Raw genomic sequence first — 23,558 nt, 5'->3', positions numbered from 1 at the left:
AATATTGATAATATTATCGTCTCTAGAAAAACCACTTGAGTTACTTTTTTTCAAGCAGCATTCATATATTTTACGTAATCCGTATCCACCGCTGTAGTAGTGTATACGTTGACCTTGTAGGCATTATTTGCACAGTGTTTTCTTCAAACCGCCATCTAGCTGTGTGAGCTTGTTCACATTTTGTCTAAATATTGATAATATTATCGTCTCTAGAAAAACCACTTGAGTTACTTTTTTTCAAGCAGCATTCATATATTTTACGTAATCCGTATCCACCGCTGTAGTAGTGTATACGTTGACCTTGTAGGCATTATTTGCACAGTGTTTTCTTCAAACCGCCATCTAGCTGTGTGAGCTTGTTCACATTTTGTCTAAATATTGATAATATTATCGTCTCTAGAAAAACCACTTGAGTTACTTTTTTTCAAGCAGCATTCATATATTTTACGTAATCCGTATCCACCGCTGTAGTAGTGTATACGTTGATCTTGTAGGCATTATTTGCACACTGTTTTCTTCAAACTGCCATCTAGCTGTGTGTATTATCGTTTCCAGAAAAACCAACTGAGTTTTTGTTGTTGTTGTTTTTTTAAAAATAATGCCAGGCAAAGGCAGGCCGCCACGCAGAGGCCGTGCTAGGGGCCGTGCTGCTATGCAATCCTGTGGCCCTAGCAAATTGCCCAGTTTTAAAAAGCCAATGACCCTGAACTCCCAAAATGCTGAAGAGGTAGTTGACTGGCTTACACAGCACACCCCATCCTCTACCGTTTCTAACTTTACCACAACATCCTCCTCATCCTCCACTGCTATGGCCACCCCACGTAACACTTCCTCCACCCCCGGTGCCCCTTCTTCACTGGAGTCAGAGGAGTTATTTTCCCATGAGTTTCTTGAACTGAGTAATGCGCAACCATTATTGCCAGAAGAAGATGAAGGAGATGAGGACGTTACACCAGATTTAATTCTGGCAGAGAACACGATAGAGATGGACATAATGAGTGATGAGGAGGAGGTCCCCGCTGCTGCTTCCTTCTGTGATGTGTCAGAAGAAATTGATGCATCTGAGGAGAATGATGATGAGGAGATTGATGTTTTGTGGGTGCCTAGTAGAAGAGAGCAAGAGGAGGGTAGTTCAGATGGAGAGACGGAGAGTCAGAGAGGCAGTAGGAGAATAAGACTTAGAAGAAGCAGGGAGGACAGCCCGCAGGGATCAGTAGGGCAACAACATGTATCGGCACCTGTGTTCAGCCGGCCAACGCACCCGCCATTGCCGCCAATGCCGCCAACTTCTACTGTTACCGCCAGATCGCACACTTCCAAAAAGTCAGCAGTGTGGGATTTTTTTTAATGTGTGTGCCTCTGACAAAAGCATTGTAATTTGCAATGAGTGCAGTCAGAAACTGAGCCTTGGTAAGCCCAACAGCCACATAGGTACAACTTCTATGCGAAGGCACATGAGCGGCAAGCACAAAGCACTTTGGGAGCAACACCTCAAAGGCAACAGGCAAACTAAAAGCCACACTCCTTCTGGTCCAGCATCTTACTGCTCTACCTCTGCTCTCCTTGACCCGTCTGAACCACCCTCCACTCCGCCTTCCACCTTGACCACCTGTTCCCATTCCCAGTCATCTGCCACCAGCCAAGTTTCTGTGAAGGCCATGTTTGAGCGTAAGAAGCCAATGTCTGACTGTCACCCCCTTGCCCGGCGTCTGACAGCTGGCTTGTCTGCACTCTTAGCCCGCCAGCTTTTACCATACCAGCTGGTGGACTCTGAGGCCTTCCGCAAATTTGTAGCAATTGGGACACCGCAGTGGAAGGTACCCAGCCGCAATTTTTTTTCTAAAAAGGGAATACCACACCTGTACCAACATGTGCAGAGCCAAGTTACCGCATCTCTGTCACCTAGTGTTGGGCCAAAGGTCCATATGACTACTGACGCATGGTCCTCCAAGCATGGTCAGGGCAGGTATGTCACCTACACTGCCCACTGGGTGAACTTGGTAATGGCTGGGAAGCAGGGAATGGGTAGCTCAACAACAACAGTGGAGTTGGTGTCACCGCCACGGATTGCACGCGGTTCTGCCACCACCTCTACTCCTCCATCGCTCTCTACCTCGTCTTCTTCCTCTTCTTCTTCTTACTCTGCTGCTGGGTCCTCCTTCTCCTCCTCCACACCTGTGCACCCCCAGCTCCCCCTAGGCTATTCGACGTGCCAGGTACGCCGTTGTCACGCTGTCTTGGGGATGACGTGCTTGGAAAGCAAAAACCATACCGGATCTGTACTCCTGTCATCTCTGCAGTCACAGGCCGATCGGTGGCTGACCCCACACCAACTGCAGATCGGAAAAGTGGTGTGTGACAATGGAAGCAATCTGTTGGCAGCGTTGAGACTGGGCAATTTAACACATGTGCCCTGCATGGCACATGTGTTAAATTTAATAGTCCAACGTTTTGTCTCCAAGTACCCAGGATTCCAGGACGTTCTCACCCAGTCCAGAAAGGTGTCGGCCCATTTCAGACGTTCCTACACAGCCATGGCACGCCTTGCTGACATTCAGCAGCGCTACAACATGCCAGTCAGGCGTTTGATTTCTGACAGCCAGACTCGCTGGAATTCAACGCTCCTTATGTTGGAACGTCTGCTGCAACAACAAAGGGCCGTCAACGAGTACCTTTTTGAACTGGGTGGTAGGACTGGATCTACAGAGCTGGGGATTTTTTTCCCCCGTTACTGGGTGCTTATGCGCGATGCCTGCAGGCTCATGCGACCTTTGAAGAGGTGACAAATATGGTCAGTCGCACCGAAGGCACCATCAGCGACCTAATACCCTTCGCTTTCTTCCTGGAGCGTGCCGTGCGACGAGTGACAGATGAGGCTGTAGACCAGCGTGACGAGGAGCTGGAAGCGCGCGATTTCTGGTCGGAATCACCAGAACGAACCCAGGCACCTGCTGCAACGCAGGGAGAGGTGCCAGAAGTGGAGTCAGAGGAGGAAGGTGGCTTTGTGGAGGAGGAGGAGGAGGACCAACAGGAGCAGGCTTCCCAGGGGGCTAGTGGTGACCTTTTGGGGACCCCTGGTCTTGTACGTGGCTGGGGGGAGGAGACCGTGGATGATGCAGTCCTTGATAATGAGGAAGCGGAGATGGATAGCTCTGCATCCAACCTTGTGAGAATGGGGTCTTTCATGCTGTCATGCCTGTTGAAGGACCCCCGTATCAAGAGGCTTAAGGAGAAGGACCTGTACTGGGTCGCAACGCTACTAGACCCTCGGTACAAGCATAAAGTGTCAGAAATGTTACCAACATACCACAAGTCCGAAAAGATGCGGCATTTACAAACCAGCCTGCAAAACATGTTGTACAATGCTTTTAAGGGTGATGTCACTTCAGGAACTCATCAACATTCCAGGGGCAGAGGTGCCAGTAATCCTGCCACGAGCACACCTGCAAGGACAAAGCCCTTTGGCCAGTCTGTAACGTCAGACATGCAAATGTTTTTCTGTCCAAGGCAGCGCCACAACCCTTCTGGATCCACCCTCAAAGAACGCCTCGACCGGCAGGTAGCGGACTACCTGGCATTAACTGCAGATATCGACACTCTGAGGAGCGATGAACCCCTGGACTACTGGGTGTGCAGGCTTGATCTGTGGCCAGAGCTGTCACAATTTGCCATGAACCTCTTGTCTTGCCCAGCCTCAAGTGTGCTCTCAGAAAGGACCTTCAGTGCAGCAGGAGGGATTGTAACTGAGAAGAGAACTCGCCTAGGTCACAAAAGTGTCGATTACCTGACCTTTATTAAAATGAATGAGGGGTGGATCTCGGAGGGTTACTGCACGCCGGAAGACTTGTTCTGACTTCTATGCAGCTGTCCTTCTCTTCAAGCCTCATGACTCCACACACAGCTGTCCTTTAGCGTCCTCCTCCCTCCGCCACCGTTACAAACTAGGGTGCAAACCCTACTGGTTTAATTTTTTCTGGCCTCTGTGCTTCAGTGGCTGCAACCAAAAAAATTTATATTTTCAGCATTTATATGGCATAATTTTTCTGGCAACTGTGCTTCAGTGGCTGCGACCAAAAAAATGACTATTTTCAGCATTTATATGGCATATTTTTTCTGGCCTCTGTGCTTCAGTGGCTGCGGCCAAAAAAACTGGGCAAACAATGCCTACAAGGTCAACGACGTTGACCTTGTAGGCATTGTTTGCCCAGTTTTTTGGCCGCAGCCACTGAAGCACAGAGGCCAGAAAAAATATGCCATATAAATGCTGAAAATAGTCATTTTTTGCCATACGTTGACTCAACGTATGTGGCAAAAATTACTATTTTCAGCATTTATATGGCATATTTTTTCTGGCAACTGTGCTTCAGTGGCTGCGACCAAAAAAACTGGGCAAACAATGCCTACAAGGTCAACGTATGGCAAAAAATGACTATTTTCAGCATTTATATGGCATATTTTTTCTGGCAACTGTGCTTCAGTGGCTGCAACCAAAAAAACTGGGCAAACAATGTCTACAAGGTCAACGTTATGGCGAAAATTACTATTTTCAGCATTTATATGGCATATTTTTTCTGGCAACTGTGCTTCAGTGGCTGCGTCCAAAAAAACTGGGCAAACAATGCCTACAAGGTCAACGTATGGCAGTTGTTTAAAGAGAACAGTAGATTACTAGCCAGCAAAGCTACCTAAGCTAAAATGTCCCTCAAATCCCTGCAGACTTCTGTCCCTCCAATACAGAGCAGTATCAAGCAGATTACTAGCCAGCAAACTTACTATCATCTGTCCCTGAAATCACTAACAGCTCTCCCCCTACACTATCTCTTCCAAGCACACACAGGCAGATTTTTCAGATACATTTTTGCCCTTGATCCCCCTCTGGCATGCCACTGTCCAGGTCGTTGCACCCTTTAAACAACTTTAAAATCATTTTTCTGGCCAGAAATGTCTTTTTTAGATGTTAAAGTTCGCCTTCCCATTGAAGTCTATGGGGTTCGCGAACCGTTCGCGAACCGCTCGCATTTTTGCGCAAGTTCGCGAATATGTTCGCGAACTTTTTTTCCGACATTCGCTACATCCCTACTGTCTAGGGCGCCATCATTGAGGGGCGCACTTTTTTCAAGCGTTTATTTAATAATTTGTTTCAGTAATCATGGTCACCCAGTTGGGTGGAATCCATCTCCTTCCCCTTCTTCCTCTTGCCGGCAAGTAATAGCTCCTTCTGTGCGGTGCACCGCGATGTCCGTACATGCGTCAATGATGTCACTGATGTGATGACAGAGAGGCAGAGAGCTGGGGGGCTGCTTGGTGTGGCTCTTGCTGCTCTCAACCTTGCACAGTTGCACTGAACTGAAGACATTCTTTCTATTATTGTGAAAGTTCAAAGCTTCCTGCTGGCACAGCCAGGTACAGATTTGGGGCCCATATGTTTGCTGTTGCTGCTGGGCTGGGCGCTGGCACAGGTACATAAATACTTGGGGACAATATGATGTGATCAGATTTATTTTGGGCTGCTGCTGACACAGGTAAAGATTGGGGGCAATATGATGGCTGCTGGAGGGCTGTATGATGGATGGCTGCTGAGCTTGCTTACACAGGTACAGAGGGCAGTAATATAAATGAAAAAGTGTTGTACATTTTCTTGCTCTCTTTATTTAAAAACCATCATGGTAAGGAGGGAAATGGTAATGCAGGACAGGGGGGCACTGATTAAAGCTCTTGCCTAGGGTGCCAAACTACCTTGTGCCTGCACTGGCAAGGATGTCACTCATATGTGAAAACATATGAGACATACCCATAAATCCATTTGCCTCCTCCTCCCCTGTGTATAATACAGAACCCCAGCATATGATTAAACACCTTAGGGGCCACTAACAATAATTTTCAAATGCTAACAAACCCCCCAGAACAAATACCAAAGTATGACACACAGGGAGCATCTGGAAGACAGAACAGAGCAGGAGACAGGAATCAGGACCAGTCTAATATGTACTACATACAGTGACATAGTGCTGGTGCCCCATTAGCATTTTGTATAAAGTGTGAACAGGAGAACAATATGGGCAGTTTCAGTCTGGGTCTCAGGTAGAACAGTACAGGGCTTTAGGGGAGTGAACAATAGAGGTGTCACAAGTATGAACAATACAGGGGGATCACAGGTGGGAACAATGCAGGGGATTAGTCTGAATTTGAGGTTTAGACAATGCAGGGGCCAATTAATCTCTGTAGTGATACCTTTTAAAATTTACATATGGTAACAAGACACAGCAGGCAGACTTTGATATGGAGGGCCACATGAGGGGGGGTCGCGGGCCACATTTGGCTCGCGGGCCGCCAGTTGGACAGCCCTGGTTTAGACCAAGAGGGTATGGATACACTGAGAGGGTGCATGGATATAATTCCAGGGTAACTTTAGTGGTTTGCACCTGTAGGGACCCATATGTGCCCATGTGGCTTTAAATCCTTCACTTACCTTATATCCCTAGTTGCAGGGCAGATGCCAATGTATCTAGTTGTTAATTTACATATTTCAGTTATTGGCCTAAAGACTTTATGACTACTTCCTGCCACACTATAATATAGTGCTTGGTTAGTGCTTTGGCTTCTGGTTGCTGACCCATCCGGATGTTTCCATTGAACCTGGGTACACCAAGGCCCAGTAAGCCATTCTGCCCAGTGGCGTAACTGGGAAGCAGACCCCACAGTCATGGGGGGGTCCGGACCTTGGGGTCAGCTTTCTCTATAGTTTGGGGTCAGCTTCCACCTGCGATGGCAGGCACATGTGCTCTTGAACGGGCGGGAGGGGAGAGCCAGGAAGCTGCTGCCTGCATTCGGAGCCGAGTCCCTTCAAAGATTTTGTCGCGCGCGGGGGGGGGCAACGTCCAGGAGTTGTTAGCAGGAGGGAGGGGAGAGCTGGGGAAGCTGCTTCCTGCAGTCAGCTCCAGGTCACTTCAATGATTTTTTGCTAGGGGGTGGGGCAATCATGGAGTAGGGGCCCCGTAAATGAGGCTCAGTTAGAGACAGAATAAATATAGTACTCTCTAGGAGTATGACAGTGAGGGTAAATAGCAAGAGCAGCTTTGTGCTCCATCAAGGAGCAGGGAGTAGTTTCCCTAGGCTATAAGATTTGCCTACAGTGAAGGGACTGCAGTGAATAGTGTGTCAGGTTTAGATTGTTCTCCCTGACTACTCCACTGTGTGGGATCTGGACCACTTTTGAGGGATTTCTGCCTGGAGGTATGCTGTACTACCTTGACTACATCTGCAGGGACCACATTAAGCTGTCTCTGATTTACTGCCCTAGCTTTCTGCAAGCTGCTTTCTGCAAGCTTTTACTGTAAGAACCTCCTGTCGTCCTTCTCATTTTATTGCAGTAGCCTTTGGGAGTTGTAGTTGCACTATACAATACCTTCACCTATTCCACTTAGCGAAGGCCCTTCCTTAAAGCTATACTGACATGTTCCTATAAAAATTATAGGAACGTGTCAGTATCAAGCAAATGCTGCACCCGGAATAGTTCCCCGCAAAGCCCCCCTGCAAAGTAGGGCAGAGCGATCCTTCCATAGGCTGAATTCTTTTTTTCATTCCAAATCAGCCTATGGAAGGATTGCGCTGCCCTCCAGCCCAGCGTCACTGAAACGGTACAGAAGATCATTTAGCAGTGTTGGAGGGTCGGGTGAATGCAGGTTTGCGGGGGGCTGGGGGTGGCTTTACAGGGGGCTTTGAGGGGAACTAACCGGGTGCAGCATTTTCTTGATACTGACGTTCCTAGGATTTTTATAGGAATGCGTCAGTATCGCTTTAAGTGTTAAAGTCAAATGTAACCCATGCTCTATAGACATACAGTAGCTGGACATTAAATCCGTTGGTCTGATAAAGCCCAAAATAGCGTTACACACCTATACCATCAACTGTCTTGCATACAGTGAATTTGACTCTAATGGCATTATTGACACATGCTGAAAGTGATGCTATTTGTACACCAATGCCAAAACGTTCACTAAGAGAGTCACTTATTTGCATCAATATTGACATATATGGAAGTTGCTTTGCATACTATTTGTTTGTATATCAGCATAAAAACGAAAATCTTACTTTTCAGCATATTAACCAAGTGTATAAACCACTGCCGCAAGGTGGAGTCACCCAGCAGATATATCATCTTGTCTGTAAGGCAAGAATTTATATCATCTGTGCTTGGAAAGGAAGAGAGCCTGCAGAATAAAGGTGTCCATATATCCTGTAGAATGAAACCACTGGGATATGGTGATTCAATGCCGACCTTGCATTTTGCTTGAGGAAATGCTCTGATAACTGTAAACATAAGAATTAGTACCATTAGCACCATCAGACATTGCCTTCCATAGTAACTCAGATTTGATTCTGAAAAACAAAAAGGTAATGAATTAATTTAATTCTTAAAAAAGTCCTCAAATGTATTGATCACAAATGTTTATAAGCCATGATTAGGTATTTTTAAGCCATGACTAAGCATTTTTAAGTAATTGTGGACTCAATTACAAATAAGTCCTGCTGTAAGGTATTTATTATAAAAAAGCAAAGTGTCTTGGTGTTTTATGTGGAGTCTATTATACCTACTTATTGGTAGAACTTTATTTCTGTAATCAAATGTGACTGCATTTTGTAGTTCCTTAGACTGTGATATAGACTCATCTGACTCTAATTTTTTTGGCCAATTTATAATCCTCCGTCAGAATTCATTTACCAGTACATGGTTTAAAAGGAAATATACAGCTTTTTAAAATAAACAGGATATAGGGCCAGTTTTTGGTGTAAAGGAAGTAATCCTGATGAAAGCTCATACAATGTTCAAGGTTAAATGCTAGAGGCTACGCAACATGAAACTGTTTTCTGAAAGTGGGACAATTATCTCTGTATATCACAGATATTGTTGAGGTTATTCAATGATTGTAAATACATATACATACAGTATATATTAGGTGTCTTTTCAGCTAAACCAACTAACAGCTTGAAAAAAAACCTGCATCCAGGCTAAATGTAACATTACTTTTTTATAAAGACAGGTTTAAAAGTTGTGCACTTTTATAATTAGAAACAATTTCAAAGAATGTAAATCTATGAGCAGCAGTAACTTGAGGTTACACTTGAACTGAATACATGTGACAATTATACAGCGACAATTTGCAGAATCTTTTACTTTTTTCTAGATTTTTTTAAAGACTTTAGCAACAGCATCACTGGACCCTTTTTTTGTTTTTTTTAACATAAAATTGAACGGTGTAATTTGGCTGATAGGCAGTTGTGGGAAATGTGTGTTTAGAATTACAGATTATTCTTTAACAGTGCTGTCTTGAAGCAAAACAAAAGCACAATAACACTACAAGGAAACTATATATTTACAAATATAACAAAACTTAACACTTCATTCAGTTAACCAAAATGAAAAAAAAAATAATAAGATGATTAACAAGGGACCTACTAAAATATGTAAATATCAGTTGTAATGTTTACAGTTACTCTTGCATCCTATCAAAATATTTGGTAAGTAATAAACCAATCGGCCAGAATGGATGTAGGAGTAGGTGTTGTAGAACTTTCTATTCCTAAATGCAGGTGGCAGAAACGTATTGAGTCCTAATGAATTGAATAATAAGATCAGTAGTTACTATACCATATTTCTTGTTATGTAGTTGTTTGTTCTTCATATCAGAAAAAAAAGCCAGAACCTGTGGGGAAGCAGTTAGCTGCAAGTTTCAGAAAAGATGGAGGTTGACGACAGAGCTTTGTCAAAAGGAATGCTGTTGCTTGCTGGAATGCTACTTTTAGCCAGTGCCAGCAGTTAGGAAATAGCTAAAGGGATTATGTCATGATTTATATGATGTAGTTTTTATTTCTAAGTTACACTGTTTATACTGCAAATATTCACTCTACCATATAACATTTTATTTCTGAACCAGCAAGTGTATTTTTTTAGTTGTAATATTGGTGTGTAGGCAGCCATTTCAGGTCATTTTGTCTGGTCATGTGCTTTCAGAAAGAGCCAGCACTTCAGGATGGAACTGCTTTCTGGCAGGCTGTTGTTTCTCCTACTTAATGTAACTGAATGTGTCTCAGTGGGACCTGGATTTTACTATTGAGTGCTTAGATCTACCAGGGAGTTGTTATCTTGTGTTAGGGAGCTGTTATCTGGTTACCTTTCCATTGTTCTCTTGTTAGGATGCTGTGGGGGGGGTAAGGGAAGGGGGTGATATCACTCCAACTTATAGTGCAGCAGTAAAGAGTGACTGAAGTCGCATGACTGGGGGAAGCTGGGAGACAGACAATATGTCTAGCCCCAATTCACATTTCAAAATTAAATGTAAAAAAATCATTTCAGTGCATAATTCTGCTGGAGCAGCACTATAAACTGATGCGTTTTGAAAAAAGCATTATTTCCCATGACAGTATCCCTTTAACTTTCACAGACCCCACTGCTGCAGGTGACAGACAAGTTGGAGGGTGATGATAGGACTTTGTCACAGAGGTTGTTATCTCTTGGCTGGCAAACCTTATCCACAGTTTCACATTGTCTCTCTACGGCAATTCAGTATCCTGACCTTTTCACTGCCTGTTTCTGAATTCCTGTATATTCCATGACCAGTTTCTTCATGCCCCTTGTCTACCCTTCCTACAATCATTTTATTTGCCTTGCCTGTCCTTTTTGCAAAAAAAACAAACATTTTTCTGTCCTGACTGTTTCCCAGTACCAACTTTCTCCTAGGCCACATGGACAGTGGCCCCTGGCAGTATGATTTGAAACCACAATAGTTTTCAGCCCAGTTATTTCATATTTTTTTGCCTTTTGTTTATACTGGCTATATTATACTATACATGTTTCACAATCCAGGTTTATTAGCTACACTCGACTTTAAGGGGTTTGTTTATCAAAGGTTTTTTTATATCATGAATGTTTTCTAATTTATTCTAAAAAACTTCAATGAAAAAAACTCAAATAAGTGCAGTCGGGATGAAAAACTTAAATAGGCATTGATCGTGTTTTTGGCAGAAAAAACTCAAATTGGTCAAATTGATTGAGTTTGAGCGAAACCCACCGAACTTCATGAAGGCTACAAATATCTTCAAATGATTTAAGGGACCTCTGCCGTTGACTTCTACATGACCTTGACAGGTTTTAGCTGGATTATTTTCAGATTTGAGCTATATCCAGCTTTGGGGTATAATAAATATCAAAACATTTTATTTGATCTCAGCCCGCTGAAAAATGGCCTCGAGTATATCAACTTGACTTTTGATAAAAAAACCCCTAAGTCTACTCACTGTAAGAATTTAAATCCTTTGTACAGTCTTGAAAGTAAAAAACATTGAGGAACTATGCATCTATGCAAAAATAGTTTAAACCTGTATAGCTATAAAATACTTACCGCTGCAGTTGGACACATCGAAATGTTGGAACTGTTTTTCAATTTCAACGCTCATATTATCTCTAGAAACCAAACAGATACACAGTATTTAACTGTTGTATTTCTGCAACTCTCCGGTTTGGCTTTAAAGTGACCAGCTGGTTTCTCAGGTCACTGAGACCTAGTAACCAAGTAGTACTTTGAGTGACAAAAATAGCTAGGCAAATTAAAATGAGAATGAATGGTTCAACCCTCAGATCAATATCACTACCCTTTCCCCCAGGAGAATTCACTCTACTTTACAAAAAGTAACAGCCTAGGCATGTGCTGTATGATAAGTTTAGAGAGGTTCTGTACTGTGTCCCTGTCCTGCAGCAAGTACTGAAAAGGACTGTACCCCCAGTTGTGTATCATTAAAGGGCTGGTTTACCTTTAAGCAAACTTTAAGTTTGGTATAGAACAGCTAATTAAGCAACTTTTCAATTGTCCTTCATCTTTAATTTCTTATAGTTTTTCAAATGGGGGTCACTGACCCCATATAAAACAAATGCGCTGTAAGGTTGCACATTTATTGTTATTGCTACTTTTGAATTACTCATCTTTCTATTTAGGCCCTCAAGAAAAAAATACAGCTGCAAGCACGTCTTTGTTGGAAAAAGTGAAAAGTTGGATTTATTAGGTCAGACGCGCTGCAGCGGTATTTTTTCTTGTATGTCTATGTAACCCCTGGCAAGGGTTTCCAAAGTGTTTTCCACTCAACTCACACAAGTTATACAAGGTGGTTTAAATGCACACAATTTTCTCTACTTTCTATCCAGGCCTTTTTTTTAATCTATTATTCATACTCTACACTCTCATTCGAATCAATACATGGTTGCTAGGGTAATTTGTCAACCCTATTTCAGCTTACATTGTGTCAGCATAGGGTGCCTTACACCCACATGAACCGCATTATTTTCACGCCCCAATTCCAATCCTATGTTCTGTACTGCTGCCTTCTTCACCACTACGTTAAGAGTTTCACCTGGTGGCCATTTTCCCGACCTGACGTCATCATTTCCCTCCTCCCTTTTCCTAATGCGCATGTGTGCATTGCCCCTCCCGTCTGACCTCTCTAAGCAGACATTTCTTTTGTCTGCTTTACTCAACTGGCCCAAACTGCGCATACTCCCCATGCCAAGTGCCAAGGAGAATTCTGAAGGAATGGGGGAGAGGGACTTGAGGGAGGTGCTGATATGCAGAGAGATCAAGGAAACCAAGCAGCTTCCCTGTTTGCTCTTCAGTGTCCGGAGTGGCAAGTATTTCAAGAATGTAATGAGACCTTTTACTGATAAGATTTTCGTTTGGGGGGTTGACATTTCCTTTAAGGAAGACAGGTCCTGGCCTGGGGAAAAAGTTAGTGATTTTGCAACTCAGTGTTTTTAGGATTACCTTTTTCTTTCCAAATTGTTTTTACTGAAAAATTTTGTAGCAAAGTATAAGAAATGATGTCCATGTTTTATTTTAGTTAAATTCCCTATGCTACTCTAGGTGCTTTTATAATGGAGCGTCACTAAAATGATAAAAACATTGTACTGCTGAAAAGCAAGGGCAGGAGGAGCCACATAAGTTAGCACAACACAGAAGGATGCACAATGAACTGTGGAATAACAATTGAAAAATTTGGCTCTAGCATCTTTTGTATGCAAGCATGTAGTTTTGCATAGTTCATAGATAGAGGTTAAATGTGTGTTGGTCAGAATCAGATTAATGTTATTAAAGGCAGTTTGCCCAAGTCAAGTAACCTACAGAAACCAGTTAAAGTGGTTTACTTTATGATGCCTTTAAAAGAGTGTCAATATCATGTATCATTGATACATGCCAAAACCATGACATCATGACCATACCCTATAGGTAATTCTTGACTACAGAAAAAGGAACTTGTAAAATGCTGAGTAACTGTGGAATAACAATTTAAAAATTTGACTCTAGCATCTTTTTTATGCATCTATTATGATGCAGAGTGATATTCTGAGACAATTTGCAATTCATTTTCATTTTTTATTATTGTTAGTTTTTAAAGGGATTCTGTCATGATTTTTATGATGTAGTTTTTGTTTCTAAATTACACTGTTTACACTGCAAATAATTCACTCTATAATATAAAATTTAATTCCTGAACCAGCAAATGTAATTTTTTTTAGTTGTAAAATTGGTGTGTAGGCAGCCATCTCAGGTCATTTTGCCTGGTCATGTGTTTTCAGAAAGAACCAGCTCTTTAGGATGGAGCTGCTTTCTGGCAGGCTGTTGTTTTTCCTAATCAATGTAACTGAATGTGTCTCAGTGGGACTTGGCTTTTTACTATTGAGTGTTGTTCTTAAATCTACCAGGCAGCTGTTATCTTGTGTTAGAGAGCTGTTACCTGGTTACCTTCCCACTGTCCTGTTGTTAGGCTGCTGTGGGGGAAATGGAGGGGGTGATATCACTCCAATTTGCAGTACAGCAGTAAAAAGTGACTGAAGTCACATTACTGGGGGCAGCTGGGAAACTGACAATATGTCTAGCCCCATGACATATTTTAAAATTAAATATAAAAAAATCTGTTTGCTCTTTTGAGAAATGGATTTCAGTGCAGAATTCTGCTGGAGCAGCACTATTAACTGATGCGTTTTGAAAATACTGACATTATCCCTTTAAGTTGTTTAACTTTTTGTTCAGCAGTTCTCCAGTTTGCAGTTTCAGCAATCTGGTTGCTAGGGTCCAAATTATTCTGGCAAACATGCATTCATTTGAAAAAGAAACAGCAATATGAATATCATAGGGCCTGAATACAAAGGCGAGTGATAAAGTAAGCAATAACAACAAATCTGTTTCCTTAGAGAGCATTTTTATTGATGGAGGTAGTGACCCCCTTTGAAAGATGGACAGAAAAAGTAGGCAAATAGTTCAAAATCCATGAAAGGAAAAAGAAGGCCAACTGAACAGTTGCTTAGAATTATGTACTAAACATTTAACCTAAAGGTGAACCACCCATTTAAGTGTTTTCCGACAGATAAATTGTAATTGCTACCTGCTTATTAGTTAATAAAGGTACTAGAACAGGAGCAAACTTTGCACCTGTCTTTTTACAGTACGGTTTATATGCTGCAACCTGTGTTATGATGACAGCAGGGAGATTATCATTTCCTTTATACGCTTATTATTTCAGACACTGACACCAGTTTAATATCTACAGTAAATAAGCTGACCAATGGGGCGTGTAACATGAATTTTTTTCTTTGTCAAAGTCAAAGTAAACTTTATTGTCATCTCAACAGTATACGAATATACAGTGAGACGAGACGACGTGGCTCCAGCTAGTAAATATCACAAAAAGGCACTTAAAAAATACACAATAAATATGTAAACATGAAATGTGCAATATATAGGCAGAAATTGGATATATACATGTGTAAACCTTTAGAATTGTGCAAATAAATTAACAGTTCACAAAGTTAAGTTCACAGTTCAAGTGTGTCTGGAATGTAGTGGGAGGGCAGACAGTGAGTTGAGGAGTCTGATCGCTTGTGGAAAAAAGCTTTCACGCAGCCTGGTTGTTCGGGCTTTAATACTGCGAAAGCGTCTGCCGGATGGGAGCAACGTGAACAGTCCATGTGAGGGGTGTGTGGAGTCCAGTGCAATGCAGGAGGCCTTTCTTACACAGCGCTTGTGGAAGATGTCCTGCAGTGATGGAAGAGCCACTCCAATGATGTTGCCAGCTGCTCTGACAGTCCGCTGTAGACTTTTCTGGTCAGCAGAGCTGGCACCACTGTACCAGATAGAGATGGAGATGCAGCTCGTCAGGACGCTCTCTATGGTGCCCCTGTAGAACACTGTGAGGGTGGGAGGCGGAAGGCTGGCCCATTTCAGTCGTCTTAGGAAGTGAAGATGCTGCTGAGCCTTTTTGGTAATGGAGGCGGTGTTGGTGGTCCAGGTGAGGTCATCAGAGATGTGGACTCCCAGGAATTTGGTGTTCTTTACTGTCTCTACTGTAGAGCCGTTGATGTTGAGTGGTGTGTGAACAGGGAGAGTTCTCCTGAAGTCGATGATCATCTCTTTCGTTTTATCCACATACAGTGACAGGTTGTTCTCACTGCACCAGACTGCCAGCTGCTGAACCTCATCTCTGTACGCTGACTCGTCGTTGTGGTTGATGAGCCCCACCACAGTTGTGTCATCGGCGAACTTGATGATGTGGTTTGAGCTGTGTCTAGCTATGCAGTCATGTGTCAGCAATGTGTATAACAACGGGCTGAGAACACATCCTTGAGGAGCTCCTGTGCTCAATCTGATGGTACTGGAAATCTTGTTGCTGATACGAACAGACTGAGGCCTCTCTGACAGAAAGTCCAAGATCCAATTGCACAAAGTGGTACTCAATCCCAGCTCTCTTAGTTTCCCACTCAGCTTTTGAGGGATGATGGTATTGAATGCTGAGCTAAAGTCTATAAACAGCATTCTCACATAACTGTCTTTCTTGTCCAGATGAGTTAGTGAGAGGTGGAGTACAGAAGATATGGCATCCTCAGTTGACCTGTTTGGCCGATATGCAAATTGTAGTGGGTCCAGTGAGCGGGGGAGGGTGTTCTTGATGTGTGCCATCACAAGTCTCTCGAAGCATTTCATGATGACTGGGGTTAGTGCAACAGGGCGGTAGTCATTCAGGCAGGTTACTGAAGATTTATTTGGCACTGGAATGATGGTGGTGGACTTGAAGCATGTGGGGATGATCATCTGGTTTAGCGATGTGTTGAAAATGGGCTTTAAAATTAAATAATAATACACCTTTGGTAATATCAAATATAATTGTAAGCATTTTCAAAATACACCTTCATTAATCAAACTAATAAAATATTATTATATTAAATAAATAATGTTAATAAGAAACAATATACTTTTAATATACAATCCAACCAAATTAGATAATTTAATTTCTGTACATAAATTTATTTAGAGATATTTAAATTGATAAAGAGATGCACTACAACAACCAAAATGAGACCATTTCGAGGTGTAGCCCTTGCCAACTTGGAATAAAACACTTGTTTGTTTTCCATAAAATCCACTTTTCTTTTCTATGTCAGCGTAAATAAAGTTTTGTTGAGGAGCACTTAAACACCCCCAACATGCCTGAGCTGTAGTTAAAATAGGGCATAACAAAGCAAGAGACTGCTATTCTCTGAGGATCACATGATGTGATCGATGTTTGAATTTTGTGTTTCTTTGCGCCGAAGAAAAAACCACAAGACTAACCACTTTTTTTCTCTGCCAGCGTATTTTTTTGGCAACTTTTTCAATTTTTTTTTGTTCATACATTCCAACTATTTGTTGTTTCAGAAAATACTTGTGTGTATTTTTAGTGTCTGCATTTTTCCTCGAATCGTGGGGAAACGCTAAATTGATTTTTGTTAAATCAGCCCCTAAGATACTTTTTGTAAACTGGTCCTGTAGTAGAATATGCAGTAAAATTCTTTATTTTTAAGTATTTCTCTACTAGCACCCATACACAGACATACACAGGTTTGTATCTGTGGATCCTTTACCCGGAAACCCATCATCCAGAAGGATCTGAATTACAGAAAGTCCATCTCCCATAGACTCCAAATAATCCACATTTTTTTAAAAACGATTCCCTTTTTCTCTCTGATAAAACAGTATCTTTTACTTGATCCAAACTAAGATATAATTAATCCTTCCTGGAAGCAAAAGCAGCCTATTGGGTTTATTTAATGTTTAAATGATTTTCTAGTAGACTTAAGGTACAGGAAGAGCCAAGCCCAAAACATTCTCGATAACAGGCCCCATACCTGTAATAATTAAATGCCTTTGTGTTCACTTTGTAGTATGTCATTTGTGCTTTTCTTTATAGTTAAGTAGAACCAGAACATGTAAATGTACCTGTTAAAGAGAGACTTCTGAAGGTTGCTGAAGAATGAATGATCCTCGTTAAAGGACTGCAGAAATGCTAAGGACCCACATGACAGATTTGCTGGTTTAGTACAGTAAAATAACTCATTATATTTTGTATCTTCATAAGTACATTTTTCGCCTGCCTTGTCCACTTGGAAACCACATTCAGTTGTAACATATTTACTTCCATTTTCAAAAGTTCCAATAAATTTTATGAGACCATATCCCTGGTTTCTTGATCTCCATAATGCTGAAACGGCTTCACTTGAGTGGTAGAGTAACAAGGAAACTTCCACTTGTCCTTCCCAAAATAAGGTAAAATAAACATGGTAAGTTCCATTGTTATAATCCTCAATCCTCCCAGTGGCTCCAGCAGCAAGCTTGGTGTTAAATATTCTTGCCCTTATAAAGTCTCCTCCATAATGTTTTTTATTGCCTATAAAGTCATACATCACAATTTCAATAGTTAAATTGTCTCCAATGCAATACTTATCTTTTGCATTTATGACAGTAGCTCTGCTGTTTCTGGCACAAGATGTGTTGTGTAAATGATCAAATTGAACTGAAGGAAACATATTAGATATTCTTTGGATGAGTTCTAGTTCTGGGACATCATCTTCTATTGCACTAGTACTAAAATTCTCCTCAAACTGTTCTGTGGATTGCTCAGAATGGAGGTGACAGTGTAAAACCTGAAGAAAGTAAAAGTGACATTAATATGAAAGGTTCCAATAAAATAATTCTATAGGAAATAAGAATATGGACATTAGTGATATACTATATAAATAGAGGGCAAAACTTTCCAGAGATTCAGAGATAATATTTAAAATGTTCAGAAACTTGTTGAAGATTATAAGTAATCAAAAGCTAAAGTATTGAAATGGGATACAACTATTTTAGGACTATTCCCAGTTTCACAATAGAGATCAACATGATGCAAATAGCTTACAACATTTGATTTGTTTCAGTGGTTTATTGTGAGATCCTGCTGTTGTGGTTGTTGTGAAAGGCAGTCACTGGAAATGGTCATACTTGAATGTCAAAACATGGAACAAGTCTATAAATATTTATGAAAGGTATTAAGAAATTACCACTTAAGAGAAAGTTTATCACTAAGATTTCTACTCAGATTAGCTGGATCATCAGAAATGTAATCTATAGAAGGCAGCAAACTAAACAAGCAGAAAAAAAAGTACAACCACATGGTCAAAATAAAACATTCACTGCTTAGTAAAGTCACAAATAGTTTTAAGCAATTTTGCCTGTAAGCCTTGCAAACACACACAAAATATGAGGTCAGCACACACACACGAAGACACAAACAAAATGTCCAATACAAAGTAACTTTGCAATACAGGTAAGGTATCCAGAATGCTTGGGACCTGGGGTTTTCTGGATAAGGGATCTTTCTGTAATTTGAATCTCTATATCTTATGCCTGCTAAAAATAATTTATCCATTTAATAAACCCAAAAAAGGAAATATGTTTTAAAATTCAAAATTATTTAATTAAAATTGAGTCTATGGGAGACGACCTTCCCGCAATCCGGAGATTTCTGGTAAACTGGAATTTGTCAATGTATTTGCAACTGAAAGCAGTGTTGATCACTATTTGTTCTCTCTAAAAACAAGCTAACAGGAAACAGTTCTCCAGGTCATTTTTTAATCAACCAGCTTGCAACTTTATTTCAGGAATCTGAGTAATAAATATAATAATAGCCACACAGATTACACTTTCAGTAGCAATCACATTTGCAAATAACTGTAATACCATTGAAAATTTGTGACCAATGTATACTGGAAAGCTACTTAGAATTACATTTTCTTTCAGTATTTTAAAATAGTTTGGTGTAAAACTTCATGAATTATTTATTCTGACAATTCCACCTCCCTGGGCAAGATAAGTTCTGCACACACACACAGCAAAAAAGGGAACATGGTTGTTTAATACCTGGAGTAATAAATAAAAAAAATTAAGTAGGAGGAGATTGGAACATTGGTATAGGAGTTGGGAAATCTAGTTGATATAGTGTTCCGCGTGTATGCCCCTTATCAATAATAATAAAATGTAATAAAAATCGGTAACAGAAAAAATATTAAAAGTTATGCCTCCTTTGCGCAAATTTAATATAGCTTTTGTGATCCGGAAACTGTTTAGCGACCACTTCCGACAGTGGAAAAAGGTTTGCGATTTTATAGTTTGCGCAAGTGCGCAGTGAATGTAATAAAACTCCTTACTGAAAAAGTTATTGTGTTTGCTCCAAAAGATTACTACACCTTCAAGCACTTCTTAAAAGTGGGCAATGCGCAATGAAAATCCACAGCGCGTAATGAAAATTCGCAATGCAATTCATTAAAATACAGGCTGATACTCCAATGATGTACATGTGTGTGTGTAGCACCATGCAGGGAAATTAGACTGAAATGTGTTTTAGGATAAGGACATTGTGTAAAACATCAGTTCTATAATAAGAGTAATAGCAATATTGGTACCAAAATTTTAATGAGATAAAAGAAGTAAAAAAATATAGACCTTTGTAAAATGTTGATGAACGGCAAAGCTTGTTATTAGGACTGCCAAGAAAATAAGAAGCAGGCGACCTCGTGGATTCTTTACAGCAGACATTAACATTGTAAATGCTCTGAAAGAAATTAATTTACTGAGGAATTAGAATGATGTTGAGAAATTTCCCAAAATGATACTAGAACAGAAGAATACAATGCAAGTAATGCTGCACACAAAGTAATAATTTCTTTTTTAAATTATAGTAGCAACCTTATGCTATTATTATAGTAAATTGTGTATAAACATAAGAGAGGAATTATCACTTTTATTTTTTAGAGACAAATGATCCACAGAGTACTTACATTGGTACAGAGGCATTTGCAGAATATATGTAGGCACACACATACGGTAGCTCACACAGAGCTTCAGAAACAGATGCAGGTGCATTCCTTAAGGCTGTAGTCAAGGCAGTACAGCATACCTCCAGGCAGAAATACATTGGCCTGGATCTCACCCAGTGAAGTGGTCAGGGAGGAGATCCTAAAGCCTGACACCCTATCCACTGTGGTCCCTTTATTGTAGGCAAATCGTATAGCCTGGGAAGCTACTTCCTGCTACACCTCCTTGTTGGAGCACAAAGCTGCTCTTTCTTTCTTACCTCTCTGCCTTACTCTCCTAGAGAGTCTATAACATTATATTCCTGCGATTGACGAGCCTCATTCACAGGGTCCCTTCTCCCCGACTTATCTGTCTAGAGGTACTGGTCCCTCTAGAGCACATGACTTTTCTGGACCTTGCTGTACCCAGGCTCCCCTGGGCACACCCAGCTGGATCAGCCTCCAACAGCCAAAAAGGAAGATCTGTGAGCCACATTCAGATGTAAAAAGAGTTGGGGAGCAACACAAGCATGTTCCTGCGGGTGCCAAATAAGTGCTGTGATTGGCTATTGGTAGCCCCTATGTGGACTGACAGCCTACAGGAGACAAAAACTTGTCTCCAAGGCCAGAATTAAAAAATAACACCTGCTTTGAAGCCACCGGGAGCACATCCAAGAGGTTGGAGAGCAACATGTTGCTCACGAGCTACTGGTTGGGGATCACTGCTCTAGGGTAATGTGGCTTTACTGGGCCTTGTTGTACCCAGGCTCCCTGGAAACATCCAGATGGGTCAGCAACCAGAAGCCAAAGAGGAAGATCCACCTCTTCTCATTTACTATACCAAAGTGTGACAGGACGTGGTCACAGCACCTCCTGGCCAATACTACAACTATGCAAATTACAACTAGCTACATGGGCATATACCCAGCAACTATCGAGATCAAGAAATGTAGGAATTTAAAGCCATAGGGGCTTATTAACCCTATGGGTCCATACATAAGCGTTAACTTAATGTGGGCTATCATCAGCTAGAGCTGCTCCCTGTTTTAAGGTACAGTACATCACACTGCATTTTGCTGTTTCATCAGCTGCAGGTGTCCTCAATGTTAGACTAATGATATTCTTGTATACAGCACATCCCAACAAGCACATTATAGGCTACTGTTATGTAAGTATTAAAGTGATCACAAGGCAACAGCCTGACTCTAAATGCAGCAAAATAACTGTAGATTTAAAAATCTCTTGTAATACACTTGTAATACACCCTTGAAAAGATTCACAGGTATACACTTACTCTTGTGCAGAATCACACACATTAGCACAGTTACCCTAACCTGCGACACTTGCTGTTCTGCTGCCACCTCTCCTTACCCAACTTGATCTCTTCCCCCAGTTCAGATGAGCAGCTGCTATGCAAGGTCAAGGAAGGGAGGGACCAGTAAATAGGCAAAATGCTGTAATAAAGCGCAATAAAATATGTGAAGCAAAAAAATAAGTTACTGACTGGGGAAAGTCATTAGGTGTAATTTCTACAAAATTTCTAATCAGCTCTTTGTCAGAGAAATTCTATTCTATAGAATGTGTCCTACCATCCTACTCACCCCTACCCTGTGCGCTCTCCAGGATGGAAAAATACTTCTCTCTTCCCCTGTACTTGGTCCAGCTTCTCCCACACCGAAAAGCCACAATTTGCACACGGATTTAGAGTCCCGCTGTATTTACAATACACTAGGGCACATGTGACACAGCCCAGCCTCAGAATGGCACCCCATGCAAAAAGACAAAACCATTTCTCAGAATAGCAAATGGTTACTGATCCTTTTTCCATGGTCGGGTTAAGCCATCATTTGTACGGCTCAGCACTGCTCTTCAGAAACACAACATTCCTCAGAAACCATTCAGAGGACTATTAATTGGTCTATTGCCCTCAGCAATGTCACTTGTGCTCTGATAAACCTCAGTCTCTTTTTACTGCTTTGCTGCAAGTTGGAGTGATATCCCTCCCTTCCCCTCCCCCCATAGCCTATTAACAGAACAGTGGGAAGGAATGAAGAAACCAGCTCCCTGACATCTCTGATGGAAGATTCTGCTACCTGAACCAAGTTCCTCTTTCTTTTTATGCTACTGTCCCCGCTCCCCTTGGGCTAACAGCACTCTAGTACCGATACGTCCTGTATATTAGCAACTGAGGAAAATACAAAACTGTCCATAATGCCTCCCAATCACTTTAGGTTGATGGCACATGTATATATGTATGTATGTATGATTTTATTTTTTATAGTGCTATTTCTGTTGTGACATCTGTTGTCCAGTGGGAATGTTTGCCACCTGTAGACAATAAATCTCCTGAAAATTAATTTGCACTGTGTCAAAGGGAAGCTTCAGCACGAAAACATATGAATTGTGTAACTGCACAAAATTAACAGATTCCTGTTATGTAAGTAGATTTTCTGCCTTCTTTTTCCAGAAAGATAACTTCTGAATACCCTGAGTTGTTCAAGTTACCCCCTATATGGTCTTTAAAGTAGGGTAGAAATGGTACACATTATGTATTGGGGCAAACACAGCAGTGAAGTTCTGTGCCCTAGTAGCTCCCTATCTTCTTTTCTGCTGATTCAAAGCACATTCTCTGTGTTGCTGTCGGTTACCTGAGCTCAGGGTTCAACTTATAATGTACTGTATATATAGAAAACAAATGTCATGATACAAGGCATGTTAGTAATTCCTTCATTCAGATTCTCATTACATGGCAGCTCCAAAATCATAGCTCCATAAAAAAGCTAGTAGATGAAATTATGCATGCCACCCCCTCTTTAAACTTAAGTGCAATAGTAGTCTTTAGAATCGTACAAATATTTGGACTCTCAAAATCGTCAGTGCTCATTTTTTTATGCAGTCAATGACTGTTTTGTCATGATTTAAAAAATTTATGAAGCTTAAAACACAGAAAAGTCTTAAAGATAATGCATAGAATAAATGTATAGCAATGAGCCATGTTATCAATTGTTTTCTTATTTTATTTTATACTACAGATCCAGAATGCTCAGGACCTGGGGTTTTTTCTGGTAATGGATCTTTCCATAATTTGGATCTTCACAATTTAAGTCTACTAGAAAATCATGTAAACATTACATAAACCCAAAAGGCTGGTTTTGCTTCCAATAAGAATTAATTATATCTTACATTGGATCAAGTACAAGGTACTTACAGAGAAAAAGCAAATAATTTTTAATAATTTGGATTATTTGGCTCTAGGAGAGATGGCCTTCCCGTAATTCTGAGCTTAACCCATGTCGATTTACTTTTGACCATCTTGCTTTTAAATTGTTTTTTGGGTATCTACAGCATCTTCCAGTGTATTCCAAGCATT

The 23,558-nt window shown here is 41.1% G+C and overlaps 1 protein-coding gene across 1 annotated transcript in view; it reads right to left on the bottom strand.

Annotated features, from left to right (window-relative positions):
• Positions 1–20,325, bottom strand: part of LOC108696411 (NXPE family member 1) — a 34,612-nt gene extending 14,287 nt beyond the window's left edge. The window contains exons 1-5 of the mRNA XM_018225743.2: positions 20,174–20,325; positions 19,839–19,947; positions 17,295–17,998; positions 11,400–11,461; positions 8,092–8,310 (exon numbers count right to left, since the gene is read on the bottom strand). Of these exons, the coding sequence (XP_018081232.2) occupies positions 8,092–8,310; positions 11,400–11,461; positions 17,295–17,998; positions 19,839–19,947; positions 20,174–20,310 (1,231 nt within the window). The 5' untranslated portion in view covers positions 20,311–20,325. The remainder of the gene's footprint in view (positions 1–8,091; positions 8,311–11,399; positions 11,462–17,294; positions 17,999–19,838; positions 19,948–20,173) is intronic.
• Positions 20,326–23,558: the final 3,233 nt, after the last annotated feature.

The sequence above is a fragment of the Xenopus laevis genome, chromosome 7L (genome assembly GCF_017654675.1).
Source record: "Xenopus laevis strain J_2021 chromosome 7L, Xenopus_laevis_v10.1, whole genome shotgun sequence".
Lineage (NCBI taxonomy): Eukaryota > Metazoa > Chordata > Amphibia > Anura > Pipidae > Xenopus > Xenopus laevis.
This window is presented reverse-complemented; position numbering and strand designations above follow the sequence as displayed.